The sequence below is a fragment of the Pan paniscus genome, chromosome 22 (genome assembly GCF_029289425.2).
Source record: "Pan paniscus chromosome 22, NHGRI_mPanPan1-v2.0_pri, whole genome shotgun sequence".
NCBI classification, from domain to species: Eukaryota; Metazoa; Chordata; class Mammalia; order Primates; family Hominidae; genus Pan; species Pan paniscus.
In genome coordinates, this window is record NC_073271.2 from 22,183,700 (window position 1) to 22,210,509 (window position 26,810).

At 39.6% G+C, this 26,810-nt stretch overlaps 1 protein-coding gene across 6 annotated transcripts in view; it reads right to left on the minus strand.

Annotated features, from left to right (window-relative positions):
- The window catches only part of APP (amyloid beta precursor protein), a 284,471-nt gene that overhangs the window by 109,565 nt on the left and 148,096 nt on the right, over nucleotides 1–26,810 (minus strand). For 2 of the 6 annotated variants that reach the window (XM_008969774.6, XM_055105200.2), the window contains 3 exons: nucleotides 25,862–26,064; nucleotides 4,004–4,171; nucleotides 1,356–1,412 (listed from right to left, as the gene is read on the minus strand). In XM_008969774.6, coding sequence (XP_008968022.4) covers nucleotides 1,356–1,412; nucleotides 4,004–4,171; nucleotides 25,862–26,064 — 428 coding nt within the window. The remainder of the gene's footprint in view (nucleotides 1–1,355; nucleotides 1,413–4,003; nucleotides 4,172–25,861; nucleotides 26,065–26,810) is intronic. The other 4 variants (XM_008969775.6, XM_055105201.2, XM_008969776.6 and 1 more) reach the window with 2 other exon arrangements.

Genomic DNA, 26,810 nt, shown 5'->3' on the forward strand with positions numbered 1-26,810 from the left:
CAACTGAAATTGTGCCTCTTCTTCCAGCAATCATAAGCATAAATGGCATATATCATCCCTAACCTAACACTGGATAAATCTATTTCTGGATGGAATCCAAATTCAAATATGAGTACTAAAACCACATTTTAAAACTAAACTCGTCTGATATTACAACTGAAATAAAAACAAAACATAAGACACTGTAAGTAAGGCCTGCAGTGGTTGAACAATGCATTTCTTTGTACGAGGCTCTCTCTCTACTTCCTAGTCAGAAGGTGAGCACCTCTAACCTACCATTATGCCTTCTGGGAGAGGAGAAAGAGGGGTTCCTAATGTCTAAAAGTGACCCTTCATGTCTAAAGTTGAAACCGGGTCTTATAACACACATAAATTGAAATCTGCGTGTACGAATTAGTCCATGTACTACAATACATGAATATTAAGTACTTTTTCTGAGGAAACAAGCTACTTATATATTATAGTCTCTTGTTAAATCATGGCATCTTGATGTAACCGAGTACTCTATTTTAAAGATCTTTCTTTCTTCCTTTCTTTTCCTTCCAGTTTTAGTAATGAAATGGTAACCTTTGCTTTCTTCCCACCAGGCACTCCCTGCACAGCGCTTCCGTTATCTAATTACGCTTATAATTATTATTAAAATTATTAATGCTTGCTTAGAAGTTCCACTGACTGACTTAGGCACCTTCAGAATTCTCCCTCATCAGGAGATCACCTCAAGGCTGCAGTTAATTTACAACCCGATTGTGCGGGATGCGCCAGCCCACTTATCGAACTGGATAATAACTCAAGTCTTTGGAACAAGTCCTGTATAGCAGCACCTCCTCACCCCTCCTTCATGCCCTGCATTCCAAGCTCCCCTTTTTAAGCCTTTGTTTTTTAATCCAAAATTTGGTTGCTTTAAGGCAGGAGTCTGCACCATTTCCCCATTGCTAGCTTTGCTAAGTAAAGTCACTTTCCTTCCACTGCACCTAGCCCTTGTTCTTCAGTTCTGCAAAAGCAGTGAGAGGCTAAGCCTGCTCTCAGTTACACTGATAGCTTTTAGGAAATAAAATAGTAATGGCAAATACAATACAATGATGTTGTCCATATAATATTCAATAAAACCAGACTAAATAAAAAGGAAATTGGTCAGAAATAGAAGAAACTTAGTCAATGATGTTCTTAGCCCAACATCTCAAGCTGTCTGGCAAAATCAGATGTAATTACAAGCAAGGTAATGGGAAGAAACATTTTACTAAGACAGGTGTTCAAGAAACACAAAACCATGCAAAGAAGGTGATGATGCTGGAGTTATGTGAACCAAGCAGCATCCTCCTCCCCTCTTCCCTTCCCTCAGGTGAATGACAACGTACGTTTAACAGGATCTCGGGCAAGAGGTTCCTGGGTAGTCTTGAGTAAACTTTGGGACACTATGGAAAAAATAAGAGAACATAACTAAAAACAAAAAGAGAAACATGGGAATGATGGCTGAAATGCACATGAGTCCACTGACAAAAAAACAACCTAACAAACAAAATCACTCACTTAGGTTTGGTCCCTCCAACAAAACCAAAATGAACATATAAACATAAGATCTATTTTCGTAAGAAGTTAACATTTGAGAATGCTGGATATTTTGTCTCTGATAGTATATCCGAGTAACAGCAGGTTTCTTCACAGAAGAGGATTTCTTGCTCCTTTTGTGCCAAATATCCCCAATTCCCTTCGATGCATTTTTTCACAAAAACTCCATTTATTTCACTCATTCATAGGACAGCATGTGGCTCTCGGCTCTGGCTGTTTGCTGAGGCTTATACTCTCTACTTATTCTTGTCCACCCATCTAACTCATCTTCAGCCTTTGCCTTCTTCATACATTATTCTGTCACCTTTCCCCTCTAAAATCAGGCATAGCTAGCCTCATCTAATACATCTCTGTTGGGAGCATCGACCTTTTGCAAAACCCTCAGCAAACTGTGTGCCACCCAGGACACCTGGACAGGTGCCCACTGGTCACTCCCAGCCCAAAGTGATCAAAGGGAGAGAGTGTTAGGGGAAGGGATGGCAGTACTGGGGTGAGGTGGAGAGAATTTTAATCTCTTGAAGCAAATTCATCACTGCTAATAATTAAAACCAAATAAATCTCTTATTACCAAAAAATATATATGATATTTCAGAAAATGAATCCACCCAGGGAAAGGGAGAAAAAAGTTGCAAATCTGCCAGGAAACCTCTCCCACCGGCTAAACCAGTGAGAATCACTGTAACAAAAGGCCTTTGTTCCAAAGGCTGCAGGCAACAGAATTCTCCATTGTGTTCGCAATACCTGACCTAATTGACTGCTTTGTTTGAAACTGAAGAAGGGAGTCATTTGAGCCAGAAGCTGCAATCATCCAATCAGAGCCAGGAAAAAAAAAAAAAAAAAAGCCCTTGAGGTTACCAGTTCCTACACCTGTTCACACAGGGGACTGAAGCAGTCATCTCATTCACTGGCGATGGCAGGAGACCAACAGGAGCTTTTCCATTACATTCCTCTTAGATCCTGGGCTCCTTTACAGTGGGGGTATTAATGGTGCAGGTCCTTCTGTTGTTTTGCTTAATCCTAAGATCTTGCTGCAAAACAATTTATATAATCCCTAGGAATCTCAGGCAGGAAATGTGGCTGCCACCCTTGCAACACAGCGGAGAATTAGGCAGGAGTCTCTCAAAAAAGTAATGCACAGTTATTGAGTTTCATTTTTAGTTATCAAGCTGAGCTGAATAATTACTTCTTGAGTAGTTCATACTTCCTACTCATGAACAACAACAACAAATAAATAAATAAGCACAATTGGGAATTTCACTTGGAAGTCTGTTAACGACATGAAGTCTCACATCTGGTACTGGACCTCCTGAGAATTACCTCTTTGGGGAAAATTTCATCATGCACTTAAGTCATCATGACTTCATATTTTTATCCCCCGGAATTATGAAAAGCTTAATGTTCAAGAGAAAGACTTTGAAAATTATGTTCTGGCCGGGCGCAGTGGCTCACGCCTGTAATCCCAGCACTTTGGATGGCCAAGGCAGGTGGATCACTTGAGGTCAGGAGTTCGAGACCAGCCTGGTCAACATGGTGAAGCCTTGTCTCTACCAAAAATACAAAAAATTAGCCGGGCGCAGTGGCATGTGCCTGTGATCCTAGCTGCTGGGGAGGCTGAGGCAGGAGAATCACTTGAACCCGGGAGGCGGAGGTTGCAGTGAGCCAAGATCACGCCATTGCACTCCAGCCTGTGAGACAGAATGAGACCCTGTCTTTAAAAAAACAAAAAAAAAAGAAAATTATGTTCCTCGAGCCTTATGTCACTGAAAGTTTCTCACGTTAAGTCGAAAGTTTTCTTCTACTTTCAAGAGAAGCAGCAGAAGTTTGACCTGGCAAATGTCTGTGTGCTGAGCTCGGAGGGGGCAAGACGGGCATTTCTACCCTCCGGCATTTGAGATGCATGAGCTCAATTCAATCACATTCCCTCATCAGCACAATAAAAGACATGTTATGAACCAACTTAAAGGTATTCATCACAGCCATACACCTTATCAATGCAACTCAAGCTGCATCAGCCAGGCTTCCAGTGGTAGACAGTATCTGCACAGGTAGTGCACATGCATAAACATGAACACATATGTACACAGACAAACACATAAGTATGCATTTGCAGAAACGGCTGGCTGCAGAAGACAAAACAGCCACTCCAGCTTTGTTTAAAAGAGAAGCACTCAAAAGTCCCTCTGGATTGCAAGACATATGTGCTACAGCTAGGAAGAGAACACATCCATGGCCATGCTTTATCAGGGAAAGACGGAGAGGTGTGCTCATGATTGAACATACTGCGGAGACTCTGAGCAATTAGAGAAGTGGACAGAAATGTGGTTAGTGGTAGCAACAGGCCCATTCCCAAGAACCAGGAAAATCAATCTGTTACAAAAAGCAGAGTCAGTGGCGAGAGAGACGAAAGGTGGCCAGGCTCGAAGAAGGGTCCACTTACTGACGCTGCCACACACGGCCATGCAGTACTCTTCTGTGTCAAAGTTGTTCCGGTTGCCGCCACATCCGCCGTAAAAGAATGGGGCACACTTCCCTTCAGTCACATCAAAGTACCAGCGGGAGATCATTGCTCGGCATGGCCCCGTCTCGGCTTGTTCAGAGCACACCTCTAATCAGAGGAGATGTGGGGAACCACATTTAGCATGAAAAGGCACTGTCTCTCTGTTCATGTATACATGTTTACTTCTTTTAATCCTCCCAGTGGCAACCTGGACTGGTTTATTAGGCAGCATCTACCAAACATTTACTGAGGAATTTAACTGGCCACCAGGACTAGAGATTTACACCTCTCGGAGCATGCACTCTCATCTGGTTTAATGAGTGCAGGACTCGGTAGTAACAAAAGGATTCCGGCCAAAGGTGAAAAGATCATTTGGCTGCTTTTAGATGAGTATGAAATGACGGAAGGTGTCTGCACATCACAACAATTCTCCATTATAAAAAATAAACTTCTCTTTTTAAGAAGTCAACTTTCATGTAAGGAAACTGCTTTGGTTATGAAGCGAAAGTTTAAGCCCTCACAAACATCTGATTGCTTTCCTTAATAAATGATTGCCTTAACTCAAATATAAAATTAATTGCATATATTTTGAATGTTTTCCAGTGTTGGAAGCTGTCTGTCCATTGACTTTATCTGGAAACACATGTCATATCTGTAAATGTGACTTATACTCAATGACATTAACTTAAGACCATTCATTTGTATATTAAGATATGTACTAATATAAATGGTCTTAAATTAACTCCGATTTAAGACCATTTTATTTGTACATTAAAATATGTATTTATATATTATACATTAATAATTTAATTACATATGCATGAAGTACATCTATAACAATGTATTATTAATTCTGCTATTTAATTGATATTTATATATTAAAAATCTGTATCATTTGTATATATTTACATACACATTAAGTACAACTATAACAATGTATTATTTAATTATGCTACTTAATTGATATTTATGTATTAAAAATCTGTATTATTTGTATATTTTGTATATTTACCTGACCCTTGGGCAGGAATGTTCCAAACAATAAAACGCAGTCAATCAACTCCAACTGATTAATACACACCACGCACTGTTATACATTAAAACACATCTTACCTGTCAACATGTCTTGCCACCCTCTCCAAGATCAGTTTCACTCATCCCTGATTGCCTCAAAGTCAATCAGTGACCCATCCAATTGCATGTATAAAGTCAATCCTGAGTAGAATTATAACTCTACTTCCCATGTATATCCCATTTTTATTGGAAGCGAAACAACAGCCCAATTCTCTCTCTGGGTTTGTGCCCTGCCCTTGCTAGACTGACGCCTTAGCACACACAGATGTCTTCTTAGTTTTACTGACAGAGGAAAAAACACCTTTCTAAAAGATGAAAGCCACGCATCACCCATTACTTCCAAGCTAGGAATATTCAACAGATTCTTTTTTTCTTTTTATGAGACAGGGTCTTGCACTGTCGCCCAGTGGCACAATCTTGGCTCACTGCAACCTCTACCTCCTGAGTTCAAGTGATTCTTGTGCCTCAGCCTCCCAAGTAGCTGGGATTACCCTTGTACCAGCACGCCTGGCTAATTTTTTGGTATTTTTAGTAGAGATGGGGTTTCACCAGGTTGGCCAGGCTGGTCTTGAACTCCTGGCCTCAAGTGATACACCTGCCTCAGCCTCTCTAAGTGCTGGGATTACAGGCGTGAGCCACTGCCACTGGTCCTTCAACAGATTGATTCTAATTAGCCAATCAAAGACAAGGATCCACAATGTCAATACAAATGGGGATTAACTATTGTTTTACTTCCCTATACACGTTGCTCTTTCAGTAGATGCAATAAAGTACTGGTAAAACCAGAGGTTGCTACCATCACGATGATGTCAACAGGAGGGACAGTCAGCACTAAGCCCAGAAGGTGTCAAACACTCCGCAGGAGAAATGCGCCATGCAATGGACATGAAGATGATCTGACACTCTTCACGTGGTTTTCAGATGGAAACGTGGCTACGAAAGCATCAACCTCATTATCATCCATCATTAAGGCCATCTCACTCAGTACTGCTGCTTTCAAAGTCCATGCTCCCAAAGCAAATTGGATTTCTGTACACAATACTCTTATAGGATGAAACCCAACCAACTTGTTGACGTAAGTATCCCATCTACTTCGCAATTTTATTTATCTTTCAAAATTAAAGGACTGGCACCCTGATTTATTAAAAGTGAATTGGTTCTAGGGACCATATCCCCTCTGAGTTACTGACAGAGCAGCTTCTGGCCTGTGAAGCTCAAAGCCATGCCTAGATGTGAGGATCCCATCAACTATAGCCAGCAGTGGTCTCTGCTCCCAGAGCTTACCTTCAGTTGTAACAAACATCTACAGCTTCACTTTGCTTTCCTTCTCTGTATCTCCTTCACCAATGTGTACATATTCATGTTACATGCTCTTTAACGTTTCTAAGACACAACAATACCCATTATTAATCTCTTACTCAGGCAGTGTTAATTCCAATAAGACTGCAGGGCAGCAGTGCCTCCAGAGCCTGCACTGTGCCGGGAATTGGCACTGGGATTGCAAGCACTGTGGTCACTGCTACCAAGGGAGGCACAGAATCCCTTCACCCCATAGTCACGGGAGCATTGGCAACAAAATTCACCATGCCTTGGCAATTTATGCTGACCCTCACATTTTGGCATTAAAAAAAAGTATCATCTTAGAGTACCAAATATGTGTCTTCTTATAGATGTGTGCCACGGGCCTCGCAGTGAACATCACAGCTCTGCAGATGCACAAACCTTGTCTTTATGAGTCTATATATTAAATAAAAGTGGTAGAATTTTGGATGGGTGCAAGTCAAGTAATGGGATAAAAGAATGATGATCGAAGGAGATGATTCATGATAAATATGTGCCCTTATGTGCGACCTAGCAACAATTTCTTACTTATGATAAAGGCACAATCTCCCCAGTCCAGAACCTAAATGGCATTATATTAACATTTTCCTATACCACTAGTTAAACATAATGCTACATTCATTTTATTTCCTTCTGCCTCATTCTATAACAGCTATGAAACCATTTGTTATAGCTAATTCGTAGAAGCCAGGCTAAATGAGCCCTAATCAACTAGAACAAGCATACAGAACTCAAAATCCATTTACATGTTAATTAAGTAAATAGTATAAGCTACACGTTGAGCCTACAACTCTTGCTGGAGTCTACAGCTGTAAGAGCCTTAACTCCTTCCTTTCATAAAGGCCAAGAAAAGAGTGAGTTAGTCCCTATTCGGGGAGTGTTGGTTGGTTCTCCCAATCCTGTTAGGGGCAGTTGGCACTCTTGACTTTGAATGGCCCCCAAGAGTTTCACTGCCTTGGTGGAGTCCAAGTGGGCATCATGGGCAATAGCAACAGATCCCACAATACTCAAATACAAAAGGCTACCTGAGATAATGCGGTCAGGAATGGGTGTAACAGTGTATGTTAATTTAATGTCAAATACATAATGTATAGAGAAGACGTATGTGAGGCTGGAAGAACAGGACTGACAGTGTGCTTTTGTTACTTCTCAATCTCTAAGAGACAGCTACCTTGTCCAACTGGTTCTCATCTGCTGACATGGAGGATGAGCAGACAGGCCTTCTCTTAACATGCAACCCCTCTCCTGGTGAAAAAGAGCTTCTCGTTATAATTCCCCCAATTGTCAGCAACCCTGATTCCCCATCACCTCACCTCTCACTTCCCAACACTTTCCCTCAGGGAAATAATGAGAATAGCAACTTCCTACAGCAGTCAAGCTGACTTCGGAGAGGACTGGGAAAGGAATGGAACGTATCCTCTATCACTCATAATTATATTCCTACTCTACTACAGGGAAAGGGAATGCAACTGTTTGTTTTCTCTGACTTTTTTGCTAACCCTTTATTATTCCAGAACAATTTTCCATGTAGTAGAAAAGAGAATCTTAGCCTACTCTGGGAGAAGCTGGGACTGAGGGTAGGGTCAGCATCAGCGATGTATGATGCTAATGCTTTTACACAAAGTATGAATAAGCACACAAGAAATGGCCAGTGCCTCTCAGAAGTGAACACGGAGAAGCAGCAGCATAGACTTGGGTTAAAGCAGTGTTACGGAATTAATGTCAATTTAATAGTTGTGATACTGTACTGAGTGAAGACTATGCAGGGTCTCTTTGTATTAAGTCTTTTTTTTTTTTTTTTTTTTTTTTTTTGAGACAGAGTCTCGCTCTGTTGCCCAGGCTGGAATGCAGTGGCACTATCTCCACTCACTGCAGGCTTCACCAAGCTCCGCCTCCCAGGTTCACGCCATTCTCCTGCCTCAGCCTCCTGAGTAGCTGGGATTACAAGCACCCGCCACCACACCGGCTAATTTTTTTGTATTTTTTAGTAGACACGGGGTTTCTCTGTGTTAGCCAGGATGATCTCGATCTCCTGACCTCATGATCCGCCTGCCTTGGCCTCCCAAAGTGCTGGGATTATAGGCGTGAGCCACCGCGCCCGGCCTATATTAATTCTTTCAACTGCATGTAAATCTACAATTGTCTCAAAGAAAAGATTTTTAATTTTTTTTCTTTTTTATTATATTTTAAGTTCTAGGGTACATGTGCACAACGTGCAGGTTTGTTACATAGGTATACATGTGCCATGTTGTTTGCTGCACCCATAAACTCGTCATTTACATTAGGTATTTCTCCTGATGCTTTCCCTCCCCCAGCCCCCCACCCCCCAACAGGCCCTGGTGTGTGATGTTCCCCGCCCTGTGTCCAAGTGTTCTCATTGTTCAATTTCCACCTATGAGTGAGAACATGCAGAGTTTGGTTTTCTGTCCTTGTGATAGTTTGCTGAGAATGATGGTTTCCAGCTTCATCCATGTCCCTACAAAGGACGTGAACTCATCCTTTTTTATGGCTGCATAGTATTTCATGGTGTATATGTGCCACATTTTCTTAATCCAGTCTATCATTGATGGACATTTGGGTTGGTGTCAAGTCTTTGCTATTGAAAAGATTTTAAAAAGCCCACATAAAAAAATGAATATAGGAAGCCAGGCATGGTGGCTCAATCCCAGCACTTTGGGAGGCCGAGGTGGGCAGATCACCTGAGGTCAGGAGTTCAAGACCAACGTAGTCAACATGGTGAAACCCTGTCTCTACTAAAAATACAAAAATTAGCTCGGCATGGTGGCGTGCACATATAATCTCACCTACTTGCGAGGCCGAGGCACTGGAATCACTTGAACCCGGGAAGCGTACATTGCAGTGAGCCAAAATAGTGCCACTGCACTCCAGCCTGGGCGACAGAGTGAGACTTGGTGTCAAAAAAGGAAAAAAATAATAATAATATAGGAATATTGATTTTTCAGTTTGCCTAAGAGTTCTAACCTTGTCTCTTTACTTGACTCAGAGATTGGAAGATTTGGAAATCTCAGTTTGAGAAAATTTCCTTTACATCCCTCTCTAGCAATGGGATATTAGTAAGAGATCTAACCAATCAAGATGCTCACCAAGTAGAAGCGTTTTAGAGCACTGAGACCTGAAACACATCTTCAATAAGCCGCATCTAGTTTCATGGAAGATAAAAATATCTCAAGAGAGAGTTCAAATGCTTATGTTTACATTTTCTATTTTTCTCAATAGCATAATTTCTTCCTTCCTAATCTACTGAAACTTCTAAAAACATCAGCAAAAAACCTGTTTCACATTAATTACTATTATCACTCAGTGGAAATTTATAAATCAGCCACTAAATGTAGAGGATGCAAAATTAGACCTTATATAACTAAACCCAAATAAGATTCCTGTGAAAATTAAAACCGTATCTTCAAAATGTATACTATATATAATTATTATGTCAATTAAAAATAAAGTTGAAAAGAAAACAAATTTAAGAAAAAACAAAAAACTCTTCATCTGCCTTCTTTGTTCTCTTCTCAAAATGTAAAATACTGAGAAAACTAACATTTTGAAATCATTTTTGAAATCAAACTTATTTTTTGATTTCCAATCCACCTTTCTGTTCAAAGTAAATATCAGAGATAATAATGGAGAAAATTTGTTCAGAAAAATAAAAGCAAGAATATTTCTTAAATAGAAATGTTAGAAACATAGGCAAAGACTTACATGGCTATCTAAGGAACCACAATCCTTTATTGATGTTGAATTTCTTACACTTTCAAGATCACAAATAGCTTTTCTGATATTCACTTAGCTGAACTGTGCTGGCAAGGAGGCATTATGCCTTCTTTTGTAACAACTCTGCTCACTCTTCAAGACAAAATGCCATTTACTACACTGAAATGCTGGTGTATACGAAACACAAAGCAAAATTATGTGCTTCTCATCAAACTCCATGCATTTTATCTTTGTAAGGTAGGCCCTTGCTGAGATTTGTGCTCGTGTCAACGCTACATTCCATTTTCTAAAAATCAATATAACACAAAATAATACAGAATCTAAGCCAGAGCTCCCTGGATTATACAAAATGATTATGCAATTCATTGTTCAAAAAATAATGCTCAACCACAAAAAATTAGTTCTGAATAGATATTTCAAATTGGAGTGAAATTCTTTGTGGACAACCAAGGTTAGAAAGCTAATTTTACATGTTTTAATAAATTTAGAATGAACACAGCTGTGAAACTGGCAACCAGAATGGGGAGAAAATCTCCACTTTCAAATGTACGATAATTATAATGCCTTCTTATGAAGCAAAGTTAACAGATTAGCAAATAATTCGCTGTAAATAAAGTGGTAAATAAAGAATAAAGCTGGTTTTAGAATAAAGCAAAGCTGGTTATTATTATTTCATTTTTAATCATTGAATTTCAAGTATTCTCAGCCTACTGGAATGTATGTGAAATAAAACTATATTCCATGTGATGTATAAATTTTAAATTTACAAATTTTGGGAAAGCAGTCACAATCAAACTAGTCATTTAGAGAGAGCTAGGAACTATATTTTCTGAACTTTTTTTTAAAAGGCAACATTTTATAGCATTATTTTCTCCATACTCTACAAGAATATCTAAACTTCACATAATACAACTATTTCTCCTTTCTGACAGAAATTCCCTATCTTGAACTCTTTTTCTCCAATTTTAAGTAGAGTAAAAAGGGCAAATGTAAGACAAATATAATTTATTTTTGTAGTAAGTTACTTCCTTAATGTAACAGTGGAATAAAATGAAAACGACATAAGTATTAAAATCCACTAAGTATACAAAACTTCAATATTTCAAATAAACGTTATAATTTATAAATATAATTATATTAGATTATAATATATTATATATAAACTTTATAATTTATAAATATAAATATATTTATTTATATTTATAATTTATTTATATTTATAAATTATATATTATAATTTATTTATATTTATAAATTATATATTATATACTATATATTACAATATATAATTATATAATACAACATACAATTTATATACATTTTATATAAATGTTTACATAATTAATACATATATCTGTCTGAGCTCAATGTAGTTTATAACAACTTTATTTTTTTAGCCTAAGTTATTGCTGTAATTCTAAGTATTACTACGTGGTGACATTTCATGAGCCTAAGTTATTAAAATCAAACTTGTATTCTGTTGAAAAATAAGTAGACATTATTTGCATTTGATTCTACTGATGAAAAAATTTTAAAAGTCAACACAATAGAAAACTGGTTATTTTTTAAGAACGTGATTTTCCCAATTCTGGAACCATGTACTTTTAATAGAAAAGAACATTTATCAAGTGCTTGTACGTAGTAGCAAGCAGTCATCAAAAAACATGTTTAGAAAATTACTCTAATAAGGCAATAAATTATCAAATATTTATGACCTAGTAATTATATTTTACTAAATAGAAGCATGTAAAATTAGGCAAGCAAGCTTGAACTGAAGTCTTATGACAAATCTCACTTAAGCTCCAAATATGGATTGAAATACAAACAAAGATGATGCAAACAGCTGTGCATGCTAATGAAAGCACTGCTTCAGTACAAGAGGATGGGTGCTAATTTGTCACGGAAGTCTCTAGAAGATATCCGCAGTTGGCTAGCCTTTTCACTGAATTGCGTTAATTCTCTCAGGCTAGCCAATACATCTGTCATTCTAATTATACCTGACCCAATTCTCATCTCTCCATGATGAAAGATTGTTTATAAAATGCCACCTGAAGGAGATTTACTTGTAAAGTATTTAGACTAATCAGGACTCCTGTGACGGTGTTAGGGAACATTCACAAAAGGGTACCACTGTGGTTTTTCCTAAACCTTTGTTTCCTGTTTGTTATGGGAATAAACTTGCTCTTCGCTGAGCTGCGTGGTTAGTGTGCAACAGGCTATTAACAAGAAGCTCAAAACTTGGGCTATCATGTCCTGTATTGGAAAATAAGGGGAAGTGCTTTTTCTTACTGAATGAGAGACAGGAGTATGCTGGGAAACTGGCACTGTCTGGAAAAGCAAACAAATAGAACACTCTTGAGTTACAGTGTATGCCAACTGCCATGGTATAAATACTCCCACCATTGGTATTTCAAGCTACTAATGGCTATGGCTTACAAAATTCCTCTATACTGTAATAATTAGCTTTTACAGCCTAGCAGGAGTTGGCTATACTACCATGTTAATAACAGGAAATAGGGGCACAAGTGAACACATGTAGGGAGACTGTAAGAGTTTTTCAGTTTCCTTGGTCTTGAGGTGTGAATTTAAGGAAAGAAAAGCTCAGTAGGTAGATGTCTCAGGATTGCCTCATACTTGTTGGTATCTGTAATATACCAAGAACAATAACACCAAAGGTAAGAATGGTTTTCCTTTTCAGTTTCTTACTTCCTGTCTCAATGCTGCAAATCTGCACCATATGGAAGGCAGGAGATGCTACTAGAGTCTACTACTCAAAATAGATCCACGGACCAGCAGAGTCAACACCACCTGGGACTCAGGCCCCCCATACAGACTCAACAACGATTGTTTTCCAAGGGCCTTGGATAACTCGAATGGATATCTCAGTTTGAGAAGTAGCATGATCAACCTTATCTTTTAAATGCAATAGATATGTCAAAACGTGAGACACAAGATTTAATCATTTTCCAAAAGAACCAGTTAGGGAAGAATTAGTAAAAGTTGCACAGGTTTTGGCTTATTAAAAGAAGTACACATATATTTGGGAAAAGACAGATACAACAAAATTAGTAGTCTTAAGATTCAAATATACAGCTCAACAACTTAATTTGAACAGATTGAACAGATTGTCTATACACATTTATTTTACTCTGAAGTTCTGTCCTATCTCAAGCAACATTAAAACAGCTTCGATACCTCTGCCTTAGATCCAGTACCAAGATCATAATTCTCTTACTCATATTAAGACTATGAAAATACCAGACTTCTCAGAAAGCTGAATTCAAGTGGTATCATTCCTATAATATCCCAGAACATCAGAAATATCAAAGTTTTTATTTTTACTTGTAAAAATAATGAAGAAAGCCAAGATCAATTCAAGGGCTTAGAATATACTTCCTTTTTTTTTCTTTTCTTTTTTTTTTTTTGAGACGAATCTCGCTCTGTCACCCAGGCTGGAGTACAATGGAGTGAACTCGGCTTACTGCAACCTCCGTCTCCCGGGTTCAAGCGATTCTCCTGCTTCAGCCTCCCGAGTAGCTGGGACCACAGGCGTGTGCCACCACGCCCGGCTAATTTTTGTATCTTTAGTAGCGAGGGGTTTCACCATGTTGGCCAGGCTGGTCTCAAACTCCTGACCTCAGGTGATGCACCCACCTCGGCCTCCCAAAGTGCTGGGATTACAGCATGAGCCATCGTGCCTGGCCAGAATGTACTTCCTTATACCACTTCTCTGTAAAGAAAGAATTAGATGATATTTCTGTTCCGGTTTAAAAAAAAAAAAGAAAAAAAGAATGCCTCTAGATATAGGTCATGGGTTGGAAGGATGGTCCTACTGTTTCACGTCCTTTTCTGGGGAAGACTGAGCATGTCCACCTCTCCATGTTAACTGGCTTCTTGTCACAATCTCTAGCAGGCAAAGAACCTACAGATTCCAGCTGGGAACAGCAGTGTCCCTGGTTACAGCATAGATGCTAATCACCATTTGCTATTTTATAACAGTGGACAAGGGGAGAGTGAATTCCTTTTGAACAAAAAACAAAACAAAACAAAACTAGGAAAGCAGTTTACCTCCATATCTCACTGTCTACATGGCAAATATGCATACGCAATGTTTCAAGTCAACATTTTATGTTGTTTTCTGTTTCTAAATAAAGCTACTAGACTACATTACACATTTTATCAAATACTTGTTTTTACCTTACTAAATGTGTATTTATCATATTTGCTTTGGCATATTTTTGTTTATTTTACTTTTTCTTATACAATAAAAAATGTTCACTGGTTATCTACAATGTGCAAAGCAGTGATACAGAAGTTAGAGCTTACATTAAAATGAGACCAGCCGGGCTTGGTGGCTCATGCCTGTAAACCCAGCACTTTGGGAGGCCGAGATGGACGGATCACTTGAGGTCAGCAGTTCAAGATCAGCCTGGCTAACATGGTGAAACCCTGTCTCTACTAAAACTACAAAAAAAAAAAATATATATATATATATATATATATATATTAGCCGGGCGCAGTGGCAGGTGCCTATAATCCCAGCTACTTGGGAGGCTGAGGCAAGAGAATCGCTTGAACCTGGGCAGCAGAGGTTGCAGTGAGCCAAGACTGTGCCACTGCCCTCCAGCCTGGGTGACAGAGTGAGACTCTGTCTCAAAAAAAAAAAAAAAAAAAAAAAAAAGAGCAAAAAACAACAAAACAAAAAAAACACACAAAACTTAGCTGGTCTTGGTGAGGCACACCTGTAATCCCAGGTACTCGGAGACAGAGGCAGGTGAATCGCTTGAACCCTGGAGGCAGAGATTGCAGTGAACTGAGATCGTGCCACTGCACTCCAGCCTGGGCGACAGCAAGACTCCGTCTTTGGGGGATGAGACACAGTATTGCACGGGTATTTCTCTGTTCACTTTTTAATTTTTATTTATTTATTTTTGAGACGGCATCTCAGTCTGTCTCCCGAGACTGGAGTGCAATGGCACGATCTCAGCTCACTGCAACCTCAACCTCCCAGGTTCAAGTGATTTCTTTGCCTCAGCCTCCCGAGTAGCTGGGATTATAGGCACCCATCATCATGCCCGGCTAATTTTTATATTTTTAGTAGAGACGGGGTTTCACCATGTTGGCCAGGTTGGCCTCAAACTCCTGATCTCAAGTGATCCGCCCACCTCAGCCTCCCAAAGTGCTGGGGTTACAAGTGTGAGCCACCACGCCTGGGCTTCTGTTCACATATTTAAAGCTGCTCATCACTGCAGATCTCAACACCATAGCCCAGTGTTCTGCAACCAGAGAGAGTCTATCCCCTACTCCTCCCAGGGGACGTTTTTGATTGCCATCACTTGGGGGTGCTACTGGAATCGAGTAGAGGCTAGTGATGCAGCTAAACATCCTACAATGCACAGGACAATCATCCGCAACAATTATCTGGCCCAAAACATCAATAGTACTAAGGTCCAGAAACCCTGCCATAGCCCAAGCAAACACCAGAAGGATTCGTGATGCATTTTAGTAACTTTGCCCACCAAGACTACTGGGCAGCAGTCACCAGCACTTCAGAAATCCTGGGTAACAAATGCTAGTAAATTTCCAGAACAGATGCAATCATAAGAATTGGCAAGCAAGACCTTTCTTTGCTCCTATCATGAAACATCAAGAACCTAAAGTCACGTGCAAGCAACATAAAATTGCCATCCATATTCTGTGATACTTGCATATTCTGTCTAGAAATTATACCCAATAAGAACATATATAAATTTAAGAAAGAGGCAACCCTACTCTCATAGTTAAAACACCTGAACAGTCTTACCATTATTATCAACTAAATATAGCGTAACTTTTAACATTTCCTCTGCCTTAATCTTTTTTTTTTTTTTGGACAGGGTCTCACTGTCACCAAGGCTGGAGTGTGGTGGTGTGATCACGGCTCACCGCAGGCTTGACCTCACCTGGGCTCCAGCGACCCTCCCACCTCAGCCTCCTGAGTAGCTGGGACTATAAGCCTGTGACACTACAGCCAGCACAACAGTTTTTTTTTTTTTTGGTCTCCCTATGGGGCCCAGGCTGCTTGCAAACTCCTGGGCTCAGGCGATCATCCTGCCTCAGCTTCCCAAAGTGCTGGGATAACAGGTGTGAGATACCATGCCTGGCCTTTAAACACTTTTTTTTTAACACTGTAAAAGTCTCAATGTTTACAATTTGGGCTGCTGTCTTGAAAATTAAGGGATTCTCTTGAGCATCATTTTTATATGAGATTCATTCATTCTTGCCTCCCCTTGACTTTTTACTCTTCTACTAACAGAATCACAAAAAGTCAGGCATATTGGAAGAGGTGGTTGGAAACCAAAGATGAATTTTCAGGAGGGCAAAATGGTTAAAGGCTGAGAGAAGCAGCTGGTTAGGCTGTAACCCACTCTGCTTTTGGAAACTTGTTCTGCAAGGGAACTAAAGCTCTCCATTCAAATCCACAGCTTTGTAACCTGCTCAAGGAATCTGACTGTACTTAATCAGACCTATGGCTTGGCTGAAAACGTGTGCCCGGTTGGGTGCGGTGGCTCAAACCAGTAATCCCAGCACTTTGGGAGGCCAAGGTGGGTGAATCACCTGAGGTCAGGAGTTCGAGACCAGTCTGGCCAACGTGGTGAAACCCATCTCTACCAAAAATACAAAAATTAGCCAGGTGTGGTTGCACACACCTGTAGTCCCAGCTACTTGGGAAGCTGAGGCAGGAGAATTGAGAATTGCTTGAACCTGGGAGACGGAGGTTGCAGTGAGCCAAGATCGTGCCACTGAATCCCAGCCTGGGTGACTGAGACTCCATGTCAACAAAACAAAACAAAACAAACAAAAAGGTGTACCCATCTGGGTGCAGTGGCTCACACCTGTAATGCCAGCACTTTAGGAGGCCAAGGCAGGTGGATCACCTGAGGTCAGGAGTTCAAGACCAGCCTGGCCAACATGGTGAAAACCTGTCTCTACTAAAAATACAAAAGTTAGCCAGGCGCAGTTGTGTGCGCCTGTAATCCCAGCTACTCAGGAGGCTGAGAGAGGAGACTCACTTGAACCCGGGAGGCAGAAGTTGCAGTGAGCCGAGATCGCGCCATTGCACTCCAGCCTGGGCGACAAACAAAAACTCCATCTTAAAAACAAAACAAAATAAAAAAAGTGTGCCCGTGTAAATGTATGCATGTTTAAATGAACCTGAACCTCTGAGTTGCTGGATTTCTTCTTTGAGGTTTGATTTTTTTTTTCTTAATTGCAAATTCTTGAGTTGAGTACAGTTATTGTGCCTGAGGCATCTGCACACTTTTTTTTTTTTTTAAAGCAACTGATTTGGGGAAAAATATGAGAAAGACTAATATTCTTTAAAAATCTAGTTTCTGGCCTTTGATTAAATTGGACTAAAATTTTATTTTTAATAAATCTAGATATAATTGTATTAAAATGCCTTTCACTGATTACTTCTGTTATTCTATTTTTTTTTAATTGGTAAAGCCTGGTTCTCACTATGTTGCCCAGGCTGGTGTCAAATGTGTATCTTTGTGAATATACTAAACCACTGAATTCTCTCTCTCACACACTTCTATATGGCTGTATTCCCCAGTCTCATCACATTTTAAGCAACCTAATTATCTCAGTGGGCTTTCTAGATTGAGACCATTAAACCACACGGAAAGATGCTTGTCAATGTCCTGCTTCACTCTGCCTCTATCAAAGTGTGTATCAAACACCTCGGAAGCAATGGCTGCCATGACATGGGGCACAAAATAACAGGCTGTTGCCTGTCACATCTATGGTCAGTGCTGACACTAGTTCTCTCGACATCATTAGCAAGCATGCTACAACCCGGGCGAAGAGTAGAAGTGCATCCTCTCCATCTTCAAAACACAAAGGTAAAGGCCCGAGGCTTGCTCTATAAGGAGGAGCCATTACCCTTTTGCCCTGTTCCCAAATACTCCCTGGAGCTTCAGTTTCATTTTTGTACAGCATGCTACTACTGAGGCCTCCAACTGAAGTATGTGAGTTCATATTCGGGTTCACAGCAAGTTAAGTTCACAGTTTACCCCAAGCTTTGTGGAGAGTTAAATATTAATCATAAGTAAAAATCCCGTTAGTGAATTATAGGATACCTTGTAAGTGTCATGTCCATTACAAACAACAGAGGCATGAGAATTAAGCTAAGCTTTGTTTCTTCTCCCCTTGAGATCAATACAAGCTACTCTGATTTACTTCAAGTATGTATTGCATTCATTCTATTTGGTGCTCTATCACCCAGTAAATCCCTATTCTTCCTTTATAATTACTGATATGCCAATTTCTCTGCAACATAGTAGGTGAAAACTTTTGTTCCGGGCTGAGCACTTTCTCTTCTCCATGCTGCCAAAATTCCTTCCTAGGCAGGCCTGAGAGACTCATCCCTCTCAAGGACAATGCAGACATGGCAAGAAGCAACCTGAGCAAGCCACTTTGTTCCTATCTCTGTGCCCCCAGCAACCCATGCCATGTCTGGTACCTACAAGTGCCTTGTGGATATTGGTGAAATGTATAGCAATAAATCAAATGGTACTTCTCCCAGATTAATTGTCACCAGAAGAAGAAAAATAATTTAATTCTGCCAAGGTCAATCACTTAGCCCAATATAAGCAATATTCAGATCAAACCTTTCAGTTTTTATCATCACATGAGACGGTGAAAGAGCCATCTGTATCAGTGTCTCTATCTGTTCACTTAACAGAAGAACTCCCACGAGGTTTAAAATACCTGCAAGAAATAAAACTCTATCTTGAAATGCAGTGGCATCTAATACTATCTTATCCAATTTTCAGCTGGATTTAAAATTTAAGTGCAGATATTTCAATATACAGTGTATATTCACACACAAAAAAAATTTAAGCAAAAAATGTTTCTTTTAATCATAACATAATGTTCTCTCTAAATATCAGCTTTATTATACCAATAGATATGGATAGGTCACATTTATGCCTTTTATAATTAAAAGTCAACCTATTGGTTTACCTTTAACATTCCTCATTAGTACTAAACATTAGTTTGCTAATGTTTCAAATGCAATGGAGGATCGGAATGATGATTATAACCATAACTAAGAGAGCAACTAAGGTTAATTGAGCAGTTACTGTATACCAGGAATTATGCAAAGTGTTTCCTATAAATTAATTAATTTAATCCTCACAAAATAGTTAAATATTGGATAGGTCTTATTAATCCCTATTTTACAAAGAGAAGCAATGAGGATTCAAGGTTATTTGATTTATACAAATTTACACAGTAGCTTGTAAGGCAAAGATTTGAATCTGGACAGCTTGAGTTTGTAAATTGAACACTTACTGGGCATGATGGTAAGTGTTTAACGTAAGTTACCTAAAGTCATTCTTACAAGAAACATGCAAGATAACATTACCATCTACACTACACACATAAAAAACAGGTTACTTAACTGGCCCAAGGTCATAAAAATTCTCTCAAACACTATACTAGTCTATCTCTAACCAAAAAAAAAACAAACCCTACCTCAAAAGAAATCAACTTGATATGGCAGTATGTGAAATAGAAAGAACTTCACAGTCACCGTCTTATAGTGAGAATCAGGGGTTAGCAAATGTTTACTGAAAAGGCCAGATAGTAAATGTTTTCAGTTTTGCAGGCAACACAATCTCTTTTGCGATCCTCAACTCTACTTCCAAAACATGAAAACATCCAAAGACAATTTGTAAACAAATGGGATGGGCTGTGTCCTAATAAAACTTTTGTGTAGAAAACAGGAAAACAGGCTATTTTTGGCCCCAATTTGCTGACCCTTGATCATTACTCTTACTTGTGGACCCCCGATCATTTTTCTTTTTTTCTTTTTTTTTTTTTTTTTGAGATGGAGTCTCACTCTTGTCGCCAGGCTGGAGTGCAGTGGCGCAATCTCACCTCACTGCAACCTCCGCATCCCAGGTCCAAGCAATTCCCCTGCCTTGGCCACCTGAGTAGCTGGGATTATGGGCACGCGCCACCATGCCTAGCTAATTTTTTTGTATTTTTAGTGAAGACGGGGTTTCACCATGTTGGCCAGGCTGGTCTCTAACTCCTGACCTCAGGTGATCTGCTCACCTCAGCCTCCCAAAGTGCTGGGATTACAGGCGTGAGCCACAGCGCCAGCCTGATCACTTCAAGTAAAAATTCTAAAAATTCAGAAATGCACAGTGTAAAATAATAGATGAATATATGCCTATATCAAAGGTATATGCATTTACAAGGGAACACAGGTTGAAATGAATTTGTGTGTATTTATAAAGAAAATAAAAAGTGTAATTTTGACATGAGTGTAGCAGAAATATCCTGGCCTATCCAGGTCCAAATTCTGATTTCATCACTTAACCAGTTATGTGACCCAGGACAATTTATTTTATTCTTTTTTTGAGATGAAGTCTCGCTCTGTTGCCCAGGCTGGAGTGCAGTGGCACAATCTCAGCTCACTGCAACCTCCGCCTCCTAGGTTCAAGCGATTCTCCTGCCTCAGCCTCCTGTGTAGCTAGGATTACAGGCGCATGCCACCACACCTGGCTAATTTTTGTATCTTTAGTACAGATGGGGTTTCACCGTGTTAGCCAGGATGGCCTCAATCTCCTGACCTCGTTATCCGCCTGCCTCGGCCTCCCAAGGTGCTGGGATTATAGGCATGAGCCATTGCACCCAGCCCAGGCCAATTAAAAAAATTTTTTTTCGGCCACGCATGGTGGCCTGTAATCCCAGCACTTTGTGGGGCGGGGGGGCCAAGGTGGGCAGATCATGAGGTCAGGAAATCGAGACCATCCTGGCTAACATGGTGAAACCCCGACTCTACTAAAAATACAAAAAAATTAGCTGGGCATCGTGGCAGGCACCTGTAGTCCCAGCTACTCGGGAGGCTGAAGCGGGAGAATGGCGTGAACCCGGGAGGCGGAGCTTGCAGTGAGCCAAGATCGCACCACTACACTCCAGCCTGGGTGACAGAGCAAGACTCTATCTCAAAAAAAAATAAAAATAAAAATAAATTCTTGGCCTTAGAGATCTTGGCTTTAAATGGGGAAGTAAAATTTCCACCACACAGCATAGTTACAAGGTTTAAAGACAGAGAATCACTGCTTTAAAGCACAAGAGGCCTGTTTTCCCGGCTACTTGGGAGGCTGAGGTTTGAACTCAGGAGTTTGAATCCAGCCTAGGAAACATAGCAAAATCCCGTGTCAAAAAAAAAAAAAAAAAAAATTAAATTACATTAAAGGGCAAGAGTGGTGACCGTGAAAATCTATATCTGCAACAAAGGCTTCAAAAATCTGCCAGTCTCCCAGGAGGTAAAATGCTGTCTGCTCTGCCCCCACGATGCCTTCCACAGTAGCAAAGAGCCTAGCCATCAGCAGGGGTACAACGAACAGTTGCTGATTAAATGAACATAAGGAAGAAATGTCCAGTTCCTCTGGACAGGCACAATTGGCTAGATTAAATAAAAGATTATGCCATTTATTACAATACCCATGTCCAATCAGAATTTAGAATTTATGGCTCAATCAAAACTACCCTGATATCTCTGGTTTCTGAAGTACAATCCCTTCGTGAAGAACAGAAAATTAGGAGCAAGTATCTAAATACACCACTGTTGTACTCAAATCGGTAATGGCTTATTCCACTAGACCAATAACCAATAATATCCAAGTATTTTTTTAACAACCAAAGACGACAATAAGCCCCCAAAACCAGATAGATCTTGCAATCGTGTGCTCGCTTTTATTTTATTTTTATTTTTTTGAGACAGGGTCCCACTCTGTTGCCCAGGCTGGAGTGCAGCGGATGTGCTTACTTTTAAACAATACTTTTATTCTACTGGAATCAGTAACAGAGAACAGACATCTTCTCATTTGGGTATCATCGATTCTAACACAATATGGCAGAGAAGATTATGACTACGCTAAAAATGTCTTATTTTTCTTCCCTCCATTTCTTTCCGGTTTTAATGGGTTATGAAATTATGGAGTTTTTTATGAAGCACATTAAGGACTGGTATCAGTAGCAATATGTTGGTAATGATGACAATTTTCTTAGAAAAGATGGCTGTAAATCACATTTTGTTCCAGGTACTGAAACACTAACACTGAAAACAAGATTGTAAGCCTCCCTGCAGTATCTCATCTTTGCAAGTCACTTCTAATTTTTATGTTGAACACAGAAGCAACCTACTTGTAATTAGAGTTTTACAAAATGAGTAATCACCTATGGCGTTGCCATTGCTCTCAATTAGGGAAGAACCACAAGTCACCTTTTGTAACAGTGAGGAGGAGGAAAAGGACTCTTTGCAGCTGACCCCTTTAACGTTACCCTCTAAAACATCTACTTCTTTACTGGAATTAGCTACAAGCACAAAAAAATTATCTCGCATGGGCACAACTGACCATAACATGTTTCTGTTAGGCCCCCTTTCCCAGGAAGACTTGCCTCAATTAGAGCTTTTGTTCAGGAGTTTGAGGTGGAATGAATGGACCTGCATTAAAGATTCCTCTATTTCTGGGGCATTAACAGTTGGTATCTCTCAATGACCAGGTATCTTGCCTTCAGAAGGTTGCTTTTGTTGCTCTTCTTGCCAACAAAATTATTAACTTGTTATTTTTTAAGGTTCGTTTCTTTTTTGCCTTTAGCCTGGAGTGTTTTGTTTATGAAATTCTTTTAACTGCCTTCGTCTTTCTACAGGAAATAAAATAATACAACATCTCTGTGTTCTGTCTTAATATCAAATAATGCTACCTGCAAAACTCAAGCAAAAAGAACTGGACTAATGCAGACGATAATGAGACCACTTTATCTCAAGCAAATTGTCTTGTTCTAGAATATGGGCCTAAGTTTATGTGGCATCCTCTCATTGTACTGCATAACTGATGTCACTCCTTGTTCACCTGTTACCTCAACAGTACTAGCATCAAAACAAAATCTCTTCATTGTCTCCTGGAAAAATCTGCAGCGCACAGTAGCTTCTGAATTAATATTTGTTAATTAATCACCTGCAGTTAATGCCCATCTTTGCCAGCCTGGCATTGAAGGTCTCTATATTTTGGTCCCAACCTAAAAGACATCTGCTCTAGCTTAAATTGGACCAATCCTGTCTCCTAAATATGCCTTTCCATGGCACCACATTTGTTTTGCTAGTCCTGATGACTCTACAGCAAAATCCATTGGTAGACACACCACCCACCCACACTTTTGGCTCTAGTTCAAATGTCATGCTCTCCATGGAACCTTCTCTGATCAATCCAGAAGTTCCCTCTTACTCTCGGAGGTAGGTTCTGTGTTCACATTTCTTATAACACAGATGGCTTTGTACTTCTTTGACTTCTATTTCCTAAGAGATTTTAACATCCACTAGGGTTAGCTGGTCTGTGTGTGCTCATCATCCATTCCACATGGCCTAGCAAAATGGCTTGTACCAAGCAGGTGCTCAAAATCTAATGTTCAGTAAATGGACACTAACTGTTATATAAACAGCCAGCTTGATGGAGATCACAAGGACTTCAGTCCCACTGCAGGCTGCTAGCTGCTGTAATTTGTATTCACACTTCATTTAGGTTTCGAGAAGAGAAGCCCTGAAAAGCTGTCCTTCCCTGCTACAGGCATCAGGCTAACAAGTTCATTTGACCAGATCTGCCACAGTTGGTCCTAACAGGTGTATGAAAAACACCCTGAGAAAGGATGTTTGAGTATTTGAAAAATGGTGGTTTAAACAAAATGCGCATTTACTAGCACATTTACTTATGTGCTAAAGTGAGTAAGAAACTGTCATTAAGTAGGGAATGATAAAGTTAATCCATCTTGCACTTTGTTCTTTTTTTTTCAAAGAACATGTAAAACTTTCAATAAATTTTAAGCTAACGCTGAGTGTTTAATTCAGAATAATCTCAATTTTAAAAGCTCAAGTTAAAGAAATGTAGAACCTCAAAAATACTGTGTTAAGTGAAAGAAGTCGGACACAAAAGACCATGTATTATATGATCCCGCTTATAATAACAGTCCAAAAAAGGGCAAATCTATAGAGACAGAAAGTAGATTAGTTGTTGCTTGGGGCTAGAGGTGAGTAGAGGGCTTAACTGGGAGTGAGTATGTGTGATCTTACTGGAGTGACGAAAATGTTCTAAGATTAGATTATGGTGATAGTTGCACAGCTTGGCAAGTTTCTTAAAGCCACTGAATTATATACTTAAAAGCAAATGAAACTTATATGTAAATTACACCTTAATAAGGTAAAAAATGCAACAAAGGGAAGAAAATACTATAGTGACAACTATGAATATAGTTGAGGGAGACAAAATAGCCCATGTTAAGCTCTAATAGAACAATAAATCTGAAATCATTAAACTTTAGCAAAAAGTGAGAGAAAGCCACTTTTTGTAAATGCTGTAACATTTGTGGTTGACCTTTATAAGTATTTGCAGTACATTAAAATTCAGTAAGTACATATTCATTCAATCTAGCTCTAGAAGCATCTTTTACTATCTGCCAAGCAGATGGCAGATACGAAATGCAGAACTCTTTAAGGAACAAATGCATACTCTTTAAGGAACTCAATCCAACAGTTTATTCGTTTCTGTAACATTTGGTCATTTAATATCAACTGAAAGTTTGTTTTTGTTTCATGGAGACAAGTACGACCTTTAGTTCTTTTAGTTCACAATATTTGCAACACAAACATTAATTCAATAGAGAAAGTCTAAGACATTAATACTATATTTACTTCTTGAAGAAAGCACTGCCATACTTCCCAATAAAACAATGTAAACTCAACATAAATCACCTCAGTTAAAATTCATAGCATAAAATAATGCGATACTCACCAACTCTTTTTTTTTTTTTTTTTTATTTATTGAGACAATCTTGCTCTGTCACCCAGGCTGGAGTGCAATGGTGTGATCTCAGCTCACTGCAACCTCTGCCTCCTGGGTTCAAGCGATTCTCCTGTCTCAGCTTCCCAAATAGCTGGGATTACAGGTGCGTGCCACCACGCCTGGCTCATTTTTGTATTTTTAGTAGAGATGGGTTTTCACCATGTTGGCCAGACTGGTCTCGAACTCCTGGCCTCAGGTGATCTGCCTGCCTTGGCCTCCCAAAGTGCTGGGATTACAGGTGTGAGGCACTGTGCCTGGCCCAAATCTCCTTCTTTAATGAAATCTAATCACAACTACTCACTCAACTAAGATTTATCAAAACTACAAGCCAGGCACTCTGTGCAATACTGAATAAAATCAAGTCCTTACCGTCAAGGAGCTCATCATCTAGGTGGTAACAGACAATATTATATAACAAACACTCACTGCCAAAGGAATACCAAGGAGTCACCTAACTCAGTGTTTGTCAAATTAGATGACTACCTGGTTGGGCGGAGTCTTGTAGAATCAACTTGGGATTTGCCAAGCAGCATATATAAGGTACAAAACAAACTGTATAATAAAGATTTCACATTATTTGAAATTGTTTGCTTGTTAAACCAAAAAAATTTCACAAGCATTAAGAAGCCTTTTGGAAAAAAAAAACATGTTTTTGATTGGGGAAGGCAATGGTGCTAGGGTGGATATTTCCAACTCTGGTATTACGCTTTCTTTTCCTTGGGGGTGGGGGGAATCCAAGCAAATGGTGGATTACCTCGAACCACCTCTTCCACAGACTCTGTGGTGGTGGTGGTGGTGGTGGCAATGCTGGTGGTTCTCTCTGTGGCTTCTTCGTAGGGTTCCTCAGCCTCTTCCTCTACCTCATCACCATCCTCATCGTCCTCGTCATCATCGGCTTCTTCTTCTTCCACCTCAGCCACTTCTTCCTCCTCTGCTACTTCTACTACTTTGTCTTCACTGTGAGGGCAAACACAAATAACAGAAAAAGTCAATTAAACACATTTCAGGGAAGGAAAAGAAAAGTCGTCCATATGGAATTTTGGCAATTTGAGAAGAAACACACCCAAAACTTCAAGTCAGCAGGTCTAAGTATAAATCCCAGCTCAGAGGGTCTGCAAAAATTTTTATCCTTGGGGACAGTTCTTAGTTTCTGCAGTTGCTAAAAGGGGATGCCATGAGTCTAACCACAGGACATTCTGGAAAAGGGAAAATTACGGAGACAATAAAAAGATCAGCGGTTGCCAGTGGTTCAGGGGGAGTGGGGAAGGGATGAATAGGTGGAGCAGAGAGGATTTTTAGAAACTACTCTGCACGATACTGTCATAAGTAATAATAGATACACAGCATTAAGCATTTGTCAAAACCAAGAGACTATACTACACAAAAAGTCGCCTCTCATGTTAAAACAGGAATACTGGTTAATAATAGTGTATCAATATTGGTTCAAATGTACCATACTAAGGCAAAATGTTAATCCAGGGGAAATTGTTGGGGAGTGGGGAAGTGAGAGGTAGAGGGAACTTTTTGTAGTTTCTGCTTGAATTCTTTGTAAACCTAAAACTGCTCTGAAAAATGTAGTCCATTATAAAAAGTGGGGTGGTGGATATCAAAACTGAGTTTGCTGTATTATGGGAATTACTTCTCATAGCGCACATACAAGAGCCGCAACGCATTGCACGGTAGCAGATACTCAGTATATGCTG